Source organism: Dermacentor variabilis, unplaced genomic scaffold, assembly GCF_050947875.1.
Source record: "Dermacentor variabilis isolate Ectoservices unplaced genomic scaffold, ASM5094787v1 scaffold_12, whole genome shotgun sequence".
Taxonomy (NCBI): domain Eukaryota; kingdom Metazoa; phylum Arthropoda; class Arachnida; order Ixodida; family Ixodidae; genus Dermacentor; species Dermacentor variabilis.
In genome coordinates this window covers 61,428,494-61,442,390 of record NW_027460280.1, presented here as the reverse complement: position 1 = coordinate 61,442,390, position 13,897 = coordinate 61,428,494, and the positions used below count along the sequence as shown (strand labels likewise).

At 41.0% G+C, this 13,897-nt stretch overlaps 1 protein-coding gene across 4 annotated transcripts in view; it reads left to right on the top strand.

The window, feature by feature from the left end:
• The window catches only part of trio (trio Rho guanine nucleotide exchange factor), a 299,147-nt gene that overhangs the window by 7,468 nt on the left and 277,782 nt on the right, over positions 1-13,897 (top strand). For all 4 annotated transcript variants that reach the window (XM_075677244.1, XM_075677243.1, XM_075677245.1 and 1 more), the window contains exons 5-11: positions 123-224; positions 429-542; positions 3,450-3,649; positions 7,200-7,398; positions 10,668-10,790; positions 10,871-11,062; positions 12,873-13,004. In XM_075677244.1, coding sequence (XP_075533359.1) covers positions 123-224; positions 429-542; positions 3,450-3,649; positions 7,200-7,398; positions 10,668-10,790; positions 10,871-11,062; positions 12,873-13,004 — 1,062 coding nt within the window. The remainder of the gene's footprint in view (positions 1-122; positions 225-428; positions 543-3,449; positions 3,650-7,199; positions 7,399-10,667; positions 10,791-10,870; positions 11,063-12,872; positions 13,005-13,897) is intronic.

Below are 13,897 nucleotides of genomic sequence, written 5' to 3'. Positions count from 1 at the left end.
AACATGTTTCAGTAGCATGTACATAGCAATAATTTTCAAGTTCTCTTGTATTTTCTTTTTTTTGTGCTCACTTTCAATATTGGGCTCTAACATATGTCCCTGTTCTCTGTTATTTATCCCAGGAATACTTCCCTGCAAAGATTCATGCTGTGTACATAGTCAAACCGGAAAACTTCTGGCAAAAGCAGAGGACGAGTATGGGCAGTTCAAAATATAAATTTGAGGTATGTGGCATGTCTGCCCTGCATTAAGTTTGGAAAGGTGGTCTGTGAGTGTTTCATGTTGATCTTCCAAGGCAACAGAACTCAGACATGGATTTTGTTTTCTTCACTGTTGTTTTTATTTGGTGCAGTGTCTGGAGATGAGCCTTCATTAGTGTAAATGTCCTCGGCTATAAATTTGCAATATATTTCTTGTTTTATTTACAGACTAATATGATATCTCTAGAAGCATTGTCAAAATATATAGATCCATCGCAGCTTACAGTTGACTTGGATGGGACGTTACCTTATGACCATGGCCAGTGGCTTGAACTGCGAATGGTGAGAATGACACTGAGTTCTGTGTCACCTCCTGTGCTTGTTAAAGTTCATTCTGATGTTTGCAAATGATATTGAATTTCTGCTGTTCATTAAATACATAGTATTCCGTCAGTACATTGTACATTAAAGCTTTTTTTAGATTGTTGTGGATTTCAGCAGGTGTAGTTATGTTGGTTGTATGGGCAAATATCAGTGCTATTATCTTCGTAAGCACTATTATCTTCATTATATCTGTCATGCATATTTTTGTAGGATGAGGAAGGACAGTGCTTGTTAGAGAAATGTGTGTCAGCAACCATTTCACACCCTATACAAGGACATTTATTTTAATAATACCTTGATTAACATAGTAGAAAATTCCAGGTATGCATGGTGCAGAATATGCGAGTCTTGTCTACAATGATTCTAACTTCTGTTAAGAACTTCAACAGTTCATACTATTGGCTGCATTACACCAAAAAGTGAAACAGCGGCATGAAAGTAGCAAATCATCTAGCTTTGATGACAAGCCCTTGAGGCTTCTGAGATCAGCCCAATGATGCTTGAAAATTTTGGTTATGCATTGGTTATCCTTGAGCTACTTGTGTTACCTTTTTCTCGTTATTCATCATGACAGCTGAGTTGCTATAGGATTCTACTACTAAGCACGAGATGATGGGTTCAATTCCCGGCTATGGCAACTGCATTCACTTCAGGACAGAATGCAAGAACTCTCGTGCACCAAGCTTTCAATTCACATTAAAGAACCTCAGGTGGTAGAAAATAATCAGGAGCTTCCACTAAAACTGTGTCTCTTATAGCATGCATGTTGCTTTAATGTAGTTACGGTCGTATTGGTAAGCAGCGATGCTCAAGGGGCTACAGCAGCTTTCTTCTGCCCTTCGACTGACATAAGAAGGGTGTTTTGAATACCTCATCTATCCTCATCAACAACTGCAGAGCTGGCAGCGATTGATGTTGCTCTGAAGTACATACAGGACGAAATGAGCCCATCGAAGGTCGTCATCCTTACAAACTCCTGCGCTGCCCTTAGCAGGCTGTTGAGAAAGAATGCCAATAGTCCAATTCTCTGCAGTATAATAGAGTCTGCTGACAAAATTACTTCTCATGGGGTGTTCCTCATTGCCCAGTGGATGCCTTTGCACATGGGTATTGCTGGAAATGAAGGGGCTGATCGCCTCACTTCAACCTGTGCCCACAACGGGAGTGACTGCTCAGAAATTCCTTGCATGATTGACAATACCCGTGTGTTAATCCATCCATATCTCCTAAAGCAGCACCCAGACCACTGTGCTGCAAATGGCTTGTTCCCTCCCTGTGTTCGTGGCCATGGCTTGCCTCACAGTGCCAGAGCGCTGTTAGTGAAATTAAGATTTGGCTCTGTGTTGGTGCGTGTACGCTTGTATCGTCAAGAACGTATGGACAGTCCGTCATGCACGTCCTGTGGCTCCTGTGAGGCACTTGAGCACCTTATATTGGAGTGTCCTGCATTCGTCAGACAACATGCACTGCTAATTAAGGAATATGGACTGACTGGACTCGAGGGTACGACCCTTGACAATTGCCTGTTTCCGAGAGGGAGTGCTGCCCAACGCGACCAGGCCTATAGAACCTTGCTAACTTTCATGCAGAAAACTGATTTGGCCTCCCGTTTGTAGACATTTTTTCTGTGTTCCTGCTTTCTTTTGTCCGTGTCTCCATCATTTGTTTATTTCCTATTTTCTTTCCAATTTTTTTCTCCTCTTTTCATTCCCTCCTCCCAACTGAGTAGGCAGGCGTTGTACCCCTCTTGGTGGCAGTTGTCAGCTTGCTCCCTCCCTGTTTCCTTTGTGTGTTTGTATGTTTCCATATTTAATAATAATAATAATAATAATAATAATAATAATAATAATGCTTTGAGATGTTACCCACCATCTATTCATCAACCTTGTTTATCCTTGTAGTGTAATGTGAGAAGATTGTGTCAGGTCATTTGTTCTATGCATTTGTGCTAAATGCATTATCAACTGGTTGACCTCAATGTGGAGTCTTGCTGTGTGATACAAGAAAGACTGCATGCACAGTGCAGGATACTGTCCTGCTGTTTGTGCGCTATCCATTACTAATACTACTTGTATTACAGTTAGTACCAGTAACCATTATACTTCTTTATGCTGGTACCAAAGGCACATTCTTTCACTACCTCGCCCAAACATTGAATGTTGAGCCTGGAAGTCAATATATCAGCTGTGAAGTGTGTGCGGTCATGTTCAAAGAGGGCAAAGTGATACCTGCAAAAGTTATTTTCTTATCCCTTTTCCCTTTGAAACCCTGCTTTTTCTTAATCATGCTGTTTGACTCTCTTCACTTAGTGACATTGTTGGGGCTTGTTAATGGTTCGATAGTGCAAATAAAAACATTAAACAACAAAGGTGAACAGTGACAGTCGTGGTAACACTATTTTCCCGTCTCATACCCATCATGCCTCATTTATGCACACTGTAAAGTATAACTGAGGAGATTATAAGAGAGTGGTTATCTTCCTCACTATCAGTTTCATGATTATTTGAACTTCTGCTAGCATAATTATCTGGAGAGTCAATTAATATGTAAGCAAACTTTTAGTCTCTTCTAGCTCGTGTATAACATGAGTGGAATACTTATTAAACAGTTGGTTGGATACAATATTTGTACTTCTCATGTATTAGTCTTCTTTTTCTCTGACTGGCTGTATATACTTTCGTTTAACTCCCATTGTAACATATTACTAGGTGGGGGAAAAAGGAAATGTGAATTGGCATCTTGAAGAAAGTCATGTCACTGGTTGCAAAAAGACTCTCTATGTATATTATTTAATTTTTCTTTTGTGTAAGGCAAATTGTTTAAAGGTTAACTTTTTGACTCAAGCTGAACTATTTTTAACTATAGGCTTTGGAGAAATTTCTGTGGAAAACTAGCGAACTGCTGGAGCGGCTAGAGATGATGAAAGAAGACCTGGTGAGCACGAAGTTCGCTGAAGATGTGGCAGGAGCTAAACGCATGATTGAAGACCACGTTAATGCCAAGAAGCGTGTGCTACAGATACCTGTGGATGAGGTGGACCTAGAAGGCCAGCAAGTATTGCACAGGTAAGCCCTAGTTCCACTTGTTGTCACTGTGACTTTCTTGGTTATGTTTGCCTCACTGACGTCTATGATGCTTGTGGAGTTGTAGCAAGGGCAGTTGTGTGCAATAATAATTGTATCTTGTGGTACCTGTCATAGTTTCCTACAAAGATTACTAGAGGGGACTCTTACACTAGTGTCGAGGGGAGCTGTAAGCATGGAGGTTCAGCCAGCATGGAAATGATGGTTAGTACATGGATTTGCCTAAACTTTGTCCCTGTGGCTGCGAGCAGTTTCAGTGTCGTGCAGTCCCCTCACATCAAACTGTATGTTGGTAACTTCAAAAAGAAAGCAAAACATAGCCTTGGTTGAGCCATATTTGTACTTTATAGACAAATATTGTTGAAGTGTGGGTGTAGTAAACGAAATAAATTGCTATTCTACCTGTTGATCTGCTGTGTAGGTGAGACATTTCGTAAATTTATTCCTTTTTTTTTTGTAGGCCAGAGTGCAGCCATTTTTGTTTTGAAGTTTGTGTTCAGTGTAGTGTATTTGTCATGGTGCAGTGCGAGAGAGGATTGGGACAGTCAAGGCATCGAGCTGATGTTAGCAGGCAGTGACAATAGCGTGCTTTAGTATTGTGTAATATGCTTACTTTGTCATTGGCATGTTATGCAGCAGTAACACTAAAATATGCTGCAGGATGTCATGTAAATTAGTAATATAGAATGGTGGTGGAACTGAGCGGAACACAAATGCAAATGGTTTCAGCACACCCTGGTTGAGAAACACTAAGTATAAGCAAACATACGCAGTCCATGCTCTTTGAGATCAGGCAGCGTGCAAGGCTTACCGCTTGTGTTGCCTGATCCCAGAGGCCATGCCAAGCCTCTCTCATTATGGCTACAGTGCTGAGAATCGAGAACAGTTCTAAAAAAAAGCCTGGTTGTTACTGGTACTTAGCTGTTGAAGCATCATGACGCAAATCTAAAGCAATTACGAGAATCATCTCGGAACGAATGAGATTAATAATGCATGACGACCACTTGATAGACCTGATGCCGGTGGCTTTTTCTTTGACGGGCAATGCAAGGCTGCTCTTATGTGTGTTAGTGTTAAATGCTAAATCTAGAACATAGTGTATGCATTCAAGAACCTTAGTGCCATTTCCTTACCGTGAGCGTGCAGTGTGGAGTACGCTACGCCAGCGCTAATGCCAAGTCCTTGTTTTTGCTGCTATTACACTATTCTAAAACTCGAATACTTAAACATACACACCATATCACTCACTGATTCAAAGTGTTTATGAGCTGTAGCAGTGCAGTGACCTCTAAGATTCTTAGTGTGGCATTTCTGTTGCACTGTTGATCCTGGAAGTTGTGTGCACCCTCAGTGGCAGCTCTGTAGCTTTGTGTCACAGTTTGACTGTGCTTACCCATGCACTGCGAGATCCTGCTGTCATAAATATCTGCACTGACATGACATGACAAGATTGACACATAATGACAGAATTAATGTTACAGTATGCGCAATGACTTTACAGGATTGAGTGGAATGTACTGGTTCACACACACGCACGTGCGCTCACACACATGCACACACACGCACGCACGCGCACACGCGCGCGCACACACACACACACACACACACACACACACACACACACACACACGTAGAAGTGCTGTGCTACAAGTTCTAATCTTCATTCATACATATCATCTTCTCCTGGATAGTCTTCCATGTCACTTTGGCATAGTAGCTTCATAAATAGGTGGCTCTCTTACAGTACTGTTTCTATAGTAGCTTTTTGTAAATCAACTAAATATGTATTATATCTTGAGCTTTATTGTAAGTAGAATTATTCCAAATCCTACATCAGCCAAAGAGGTTTCGTTCAGTGCTAAATAACAAAGAAAGAACCATAATATTTGTTTAAGCACTCAGAAATAATCTTGTCAATCCACCCTTCACATTAAGAGGACAAGGAAGCATACAAACAATAAACTTGAGCTCTTGGTAGTGGCTGAATTGGAACATTCTGCACAAAGAAGAAAATGGGCCACTAAGTGTTGGGCCTAGCACCAGGAGATTGCAGATGAACTTGGTGGTTGCCCCAGTTTGGTGACATGTAATAGGTCACTCATAGGGGCGTGCAAATATTTGAAACTTTTGGATAACCAACAGAATATTGCACAATTTGATTTGGTCTTTGAATTGAATATTCACTTTTTGTAAATACAAATATCCTTCTAATAGTTTTTGAATACTTCAGGATGAGGTGATTACATTTCATTTGGGGCGAAATGCAAAAAACACTTGTGTACTTTAAATTAAGGACATGCTGAAGAATTCCAGGTGGTCAAAATTAATCCAGAGCTGTCCACCATGGAATCCTTCTGTGCAGTGTTAGGACGTTAAAACCCACACTTGCAAATGCAGTGTTAACCACAAGCTTGCTAACATTGAATATACTATGCTATAAAGGTCATATTATATTAGTGGTGAAAATGTATATTCAATATTTGAAAACTAAATGAAAAATATCTGATATTAGATTCCCTTTTGGCACTATTCGATTAATATTCGATTCAGTCTTGAAAATTACTCTTTGCACATCCCTAGTCGCTGACTAGATGGAGTAGGACAAGGTAGGCTACACCTATCATTGCTATAAAATGTTTACTCTATAGGAAGGCATAAGGGGGTTTGACTATTAGAGTGCAGCAATAATTTTGATGCAAGCTTTTCTGTGTACTTTAAGTGCTTAATTTTTTTTTTACAAACTATTGGATCATTTGAGATTTTTGTATGGATAAGTTAGATGACAATTACATAAAGTTTGTTTTATTCCTGAAAATTTCCATTTGGAAAATGGTGTAAAGTTTATGTTGCACTCGTGCTTATAAATAAAATTTGAAATGGGAGTTTCTATGAGCAATAAAGATGTATTGTCATCAGCTAGGCTGAGTGTCTGCTTTTTTTCAGGCATTTGGCTACATTTGTCTGGTGGAAAATTATTAGTGGAGTTAGCAAAGCAAAGCAAGAGCAAATTTCTCTTGTTGAATGTTGCACTCAAATTATTGCACAAGTGAAATTGCAGATTTAATGGTATCATATTATTGAATTTGGTTTTTTGTGTGGAAAATTATTTAAAGTCTTATTGGTCATGTTTGAATACGTGTATTTTTAACTGTAAGCTACCAATTATCCGTGGCCATATGTGTGTTTGTGTGTGATGTCACAAGGCGGGGCTTTGTAAATTTAAAGGTGACTTTGTCGCCTACCTCCGATACAATTTTCTGGCGTACAATTCCCATGCTTTAGCAGGATCGGTGTTTAGGGCAGTTGCTGTTGTTTCATCTTTGAAGCAGCGCATGCAATACCAGTGGCAGAAGACAGCAGTAGTGTATTGTCTTTCCTTTTTTCCTGGCTCTTGTTTGCACTGTTTCCATTGAAGGAGAAACCCTTCTGCTCTTGGTAAAGGGCAAATGTTCTAAGTTGTGGGATCTAACTTTTAGCATTCGCTTAATGTGGTCAATCTGATTGAGTAGTGTGTGCCATTTTGGGCCTACAGGTTGGGTGTGAGCAGTGGGGGCAGTGGGAGCAGTGACTCTGGCTACTCGGGTGGAGGCGACCCAGCTGGACCCCAGGTGGGCCGACTGCTGGAGAGCCTGCGGCTAGCACGGCAGCATGTGCTCCAGCTTTGGCATGTCCGTAAAGTGCAGCTTGACCAAGCTTTACAGCTGAGCCTCTACCAGCAGGATGCCCACAAAGTAAGTGCCAGTGCCATCATTCTTGTGATGAAGTGACTTGGTAATTAGCTTCTGGACCTTACTGTGATTGGTGTTGCTGCCTGATTTGTGTTTAAATATGTCTGTAGCAGATTGCATGAAGCTAAGTGCGGCATGACGGCTGCTACTGCTACATAGTTGTGTTTTGCCTGAGCACCGTTGCACTGCAATAGGTTTTATGCAGAGCTGGGAAATTTTGAGTTCTGATGCTGATATAACTGAGAGGATCAGAAAATGTGCATAAGAAAGGTGTGTCCTATGTGTTAAACTTCATTTACTGGTGGCATGTTCATTGCATTTTTGCCTCACTCATGTTCTGACTTCAGCAAGCTGACCTCCTCTGAAGTCAGACTTGAGTGAATGAGCCTGGTCCTACCTAATTTTTAGCAACAGTTTTTGATGAAGTTGTTGGAAGTGAGCCTGTGTGTTTGTCATGCGATATTGCAGTTTGTAGAGTATGAAGCAAAGGAAAAATGCAAGGCTTGTCACTTCTATGCTTTATCAGCTTTGCCTTGGCAGTGTTTATCACAACATAAAAGCTGCCACCTGAATAAAAAAAAAAGATGGCTTGGTGTGAAAATTGAACAATGCAGCTTGTGTGCGTAGGGGCTGATTGCTGAAATATTTGAACACTAACTTGTGTGAAATTCTGCCCTTTGTTTCAAGGCACTTTGTAACTGTTTCATGCTCCTTGAATTTCGCTGGCACAGAAGAGCAATATACTTTCTCTTAGTTATGCTATTTTTGTGCAGCTGAAAATATTCATAGTGAAGGATAACTTTACTCAACAGAATTTTAAAACACAGAGTGCGCAAGAAATTAATTGAACTACTTGTAGCAAAGCTTAAAACACTAAGCTGTATCCCTTGCTGAATTAACATTGTGCTGCCTACACGCTGTGATTCCTCTTGATACAAATTCTGAGCAGTTCTCCTTATGCTTTATACGCAAGGAGGCCTTTTTATGTAACAAGATCATGCAAATTGTTCCTGTTTGATGAAAATTGAGTACTATTCAGTGTTGAGTAAGCTCAGTGTTAACAGTTTAGTGGGACACCTGCACTTCATGTTATGGTGAGATGAGAAACACACACCATCTCTGCACAGTTTCTCGGAGCATACATTGAAACAAAATGAGAGGCATTTGCTGGGTGACATGAGAGATTTCTTTGTTTGCAAAAGAAGATGCAAGTAACTACCAGGCACCTGTGCTGTCACCGCCAGTAGATTTGATGCACTCTATAAGTCCTTATTTGTTTGTTTAGGTGATTATTTTTGTCATTTTGTTACCCCTTCTTTGAAGTAAGCTATGATTTTTACTTGCTGATGATGGTGCACTCTGTGTTGCCTCAGATAAGCACAGCCACCCTGCTCCTGCCTTCATTATTCTGTTCTTGCATGCATTCCTCTCTGCATTCCAGATTTTCTGGTCCATTTACTTATTTTCGTTGGTTTGTCAGACCAAACTGAAATTCTGCAGACATCCATGACTGAGTAGCACCAGAAATGTCATGACTTCCCTCTTTCTATTTGAACCTTGGTTATCATTGGACGAGGCAGTGACTCTGCTGCTCATTATTGTAGAAGGAGGAAAGTTGAAGCATCTAATGTTGTGAAATGGTGACTTTTTTTGAAATGCTACTTGTCCTGCCTGTGTAACGTGAGTAAAGGAAAAGGATCACACATGGAGGGCTTTCAGTGTTTTTATTATTTGGCCTTCCTGCTAAGAGTCTGCTAAACACTGCACTTCATATAGCCCTGGAAGAAACTGTTACATTCACATATCATACTTTCAACAAAATGATAATTCAAATAAGGTGACTTCATTACTTGACACAATAGATTTTTGCATCTGTGTTTTGATCTAATGTCACGGTTGGAAGCAAATGTTCACAACGTTGTCATACCTCAAGCCTGTATTGGAGTCTTCTTGCTGTTGATGCCTGAGCCCTCTGTGATTAAAAGTTGAATTCAAGCATTTTTAGTCACTTTATTGACAGCAGAAAGTTGGGGGATTCAGCAAGCCCTAACTATGTTTCTGCCGTTTACCCAACACATCTGGAGAAAGGTACTGGCTGTTACCAAGTAATAATGTGCAGAAAAGCAGAGATAGGCATGTGCATAACACGCAAAATGTGCAACAGCTTAATGGCTTTCTTGAAGTCTACCTCATTATGTTCTTGATCTGCATTGTCACTATGCCCTGTAATATTAGTCTGGGCTGTAAAAATGGCTTAAAGGGACACTAAAGGCAAATACTAAGTCAGTGTGGACTGTTTAAATACCATTTCAGAAACATCGCAACGCTTGTTTTGTGCCAAGAAAAGACTTAGTTTACGAGAACATTGCATCTGAAGGGTCCGAATACTTTTTTCGAAATTCAAATTGCCTGCCATCCAACCGGGGGAGTGGTGACGTTGCATACGCCATCACCGCCCTTTGCTGCCATTGGTGAGTAAAATGGCATCCGACAAATGGTGGTACTGAACCAAGACTGAGTGATAAATTCGCCGCTACAGCTGCTTTTTGGTCAAGTGGTCTAGACCGTTCGGGTATCTCGTGGCATCACATGGAAGTTGAATTCTCTGCTACTTGCAGTTTGTGGTGGTTTCGTGAGCCAGCAAAACCAGCGCAGCACTAAGCGATAACGAAACTTGTGAAACACGAAAGCGTGGACGGTGCAGATTCAAGTGAAAACAAAACCTTTTGATTGCCCGCGTTGTTGTCATGGGTAATTTCAATGAATTCTGTTTCCTAAAAATGAAATAGAACTGGTCAAGTAGCATTTTATTTCAACTTATAATACAATAAAAGGATATTTTTTACAATGGGTGGTTGAGTACTAGTACTAGAATTGAACTGAGGAGTGCTTTCGTCATCGGGCAAGTACTTGAATGTCCCGGGAAAATCTCTAACAATGTCCTGCATTTGCCTCAATCTCTCAATTATTAAGGCTCTGTTCACGATAATATTTACGCTTTAGAAATTCTCGAGCACTAATCTATCACTTTAGCTTAACTTAATGTTTTCCTTTGGTGTCCCTTTAACGGGCACAGTAAAATATGAACGAGCCTTGCTTGCAAGCTTTGTTCTGTTAGAAGAGCCAGTTCTTCCTTCTTTTTGTTTAGTATTATTGGGATATGTTGATGTGGGTATGTTTGACTATTTCATTTTGTCTGCAGTAGTGCTTTCGAGCAGTGCCTTTATAGAAAAGTCTCCAAACTGCCATCCTTAATTGTGCTTCCTTTACAGATGCTAGAATGGATTTATCACAATAAGGAACGGTTCTTAATGAATTATGTGGAAATTGGACATTCCATTCAAGATGCAAAAGTTCTACAAGAAGAACATGATCATTTCACGATGGCTTCGATGGTGAGCACATTACATATTGTCTAATTTATGCTTCTGTTTCCATTTGTTGTTGGATCCTAATGTGAACTTTTTATTTGCAGAATGTCTATGTGAACATTAATCGGATCTTGGTAACAGGATCACGGCTTATTGACGGTGGCCACTACGCTTCTGGAACTGTGCAGCAGATTGTGGCTGCACTTGACCATGCTTGGAAAGAATTTGCAGCAGGCCTTGATGAGAGAACCACAGTATTGTCCCTCTCTGTACTTTTCCACCAGAAAGCACAGCAGGTTAGTAAGAGAGAGGGAAACTTCTTCGCTCACCTGTATTCATTAGAATGCCAAGTTCACAAAATACTAGTACAGTTGAAACCCGCGATAACGAAATCCCGCAACAACGAAATTCTCGCAACAACGAAACAGTTTCGTATCCCCGGCGAATGCCCCTAGGACTCAATGCATTTCGTACCTCTCGGCAACGAAATGTCGCTGTACTGCAATCCCGCATCAACGAAATTTGCCAGAACGTAACTCCACGTATTACCTACTCGCGTAAGCCTAGCACGCTCCAAAATGTGCTCAAATGCGACTGTTTTGCACTAAAATTGCGTAAAAGACCGCCACATTACACTTTTGTGGGCGCTGCCAATTTTGTTCACAAAAACAACCAAGCCCCAGAAGCGATCAGTTCACTGGGAACATGTCATGGCCGCCATCTTGTTTGTTGATCGCCCGTTTGAAGCGGCACACATGTTGCTACCGACATGTGACGATAGTTTTTGCATGCCCACTAGGCGAGGTCGTCGATCGTTGTTCGAAACGCGCATTCAGTTTGCGTTCCCCATGACTGACAACCCGGCGAGGCCTTGGGCAATAGCATGGGGCAAAACTGAACGCAAACTGAACGCATGTTTCGAACAACAATCGCCGATCGCGGTAGTGCACTGTGTAATGTGCACCTCAGTGAGAAAAATGCAGCAAGAACAAGGAAATACATGTCCCACGACATGGAATTGTTTATGGCATGAGATGGCGGTTGCAGCATATGGAGTGTCACACATCGGTCCATGATTGAGCGGTCGTTCGGGAATATGCATCCCTTGCTTCAAGAACGCTGGTTTTGGTGTCACCCAACTGGCATCGCATGCGGATTCAGCACCGGACGTAGATTTGTGCAAAAGGGCCGTTATCTCGATCGTTTGCCTTCGGGTACACAAGATACGATCACTTTTGTGCTCGGCACAGGACGCGTCAGCGCCTACAGGCAACCGCGTGTGCTGGAGAAACGCTGCTGCATGCGCTGTTGCTCTGCGTCCAGTGCCGAGTTACGCAAAATCTCGCAAAAGTGATCGCATGTCCGAAAGCAATTGTCCGAGAATACTGCGCTACAGCAGTACTGCCACTGCTGGTCGACGCATGTGGCACACTTTGTACTGTCGGCAATGCGGTTCTATATCCTCGAGCAAAGCTTGCAAAGTAGGCTAACGGAATTTTGACAGTAAAGTTTTGTTCTACAATGCATTACCTATCTGTGCTGTCTCTTTTTGCAACAACGAAATTCTCGCGAAAGTGAATCTTTTGCGTTCCCCACCGATTTCGTTATTGCGAGGTTCAACTGCATACACTTGGGCTTGTATCTGTTGCTAAGTGCTGTGTGAAGACAGGGCGCTAATGATGACGATCACAACTGCTTGTTGTTCTCACCTCTCTGTTCTGTGTTTTTGCACTCATTGCATAGTAAGGATGGCATTGAACACTGCGTTAAGTCACTTTCAAGTAGGGGTGTGCAAGTAATATCAAATAACGCACATATAAATCAAGTAGTGGACATACGAATAATTCGAACGTACAAGTTTGTTTGACATGCTGCAGAATTGAATTGGGAATTGTTAAACCATATATATATACTATGGCTTCTGATTAATGTTTTGTATTTTTCAATATATATACATTTATTACAAACTAGTGCATATTGGGCAGTTGTATTCATCTCAGTTTTATGGATATCCTTACTTACGGTATTGGAAGACTACATACTTGTCAGAAAGGCTGTTGTAACTTCTATTGTATCTGTTTCACTGCTTTTTTCTTTTCTTTCTAGTATTTGGCAAATGTGCCATCTTGGAGCAAGTCTAGTGAAATATCCAGTATTCCACGTGAAGTTGCTGACTTGGAAGAGCTAATCCATAAACACCAGTCCCTCTATGAAGCCATGTGCCAAGCTTATACCGAAGTAAGTGGCCTGGTGCTCGGCCCAATTGATTCGCTTGCTGCTGCTGTTCTGCTTAAAAGGAGACATACATGAGTTTTGGAAATTGGGGATTGCAGAAATACTCTACAGTTGTTTAGATGTTTTCTTCATATTTGCAGATATTAGTCCTTGTCTAATGGATATACTCCAGTCAAAAACGCTCGTGTTAACAGCCTGTTTACAGATATAATGCAGGAGCAATGCCTTTATTGGTAGCACCCTTCTTTTGTAAGGTCGGGGGGGTACACAGATATGCCGTGCTGGAGAGCAGTAAAAATAAAGATGGTGGTTCATGGCATATGCTTGGAAACTACTGCTTTAAAAATATTTAATTCGGTCTGTGTCAGATGAAATTGTAACCACAATTGGAACACTGAATTTCGATAATATGTATAAAATTATTGGAAGCATAGCGCTTCGGTATAAAAAAAAGAACTATGCTTCAAGAGGCACAGGCACCATTGCTGTACAGAGTGTGTACAGCAATGGTGTACAGGAAATGGAAATGTACAGAGCATGTATTTTTTTCCAAAGTATCTTGTGGTCACTTGCTGAAGGATATTTCGTCTTTATGCTGCTTACAGCTTTATTACCTCAGTTTATGTGAGGTATTTTCTTGTTTCCTTGGCTGGCCTTACTATTGACATGCATATTTTTGTTTTGTTTACGGGTAATGTTTGTTCTGAGCCAATCTGTGTTGCAGTGCTATTGCTCAGTGCAAGATGCACCTTTCTGTATCTGAAGTTTCTCGAATGTTACCGCTGGATCTATCTGATGTACGTCACCGAACCTTGGGTAATCTGATTGTATTAGGGTTGTGCGAATAGTGATTTTTGGGACCAAATTGAATACGAATCAAATAGCGTTTTCAAATA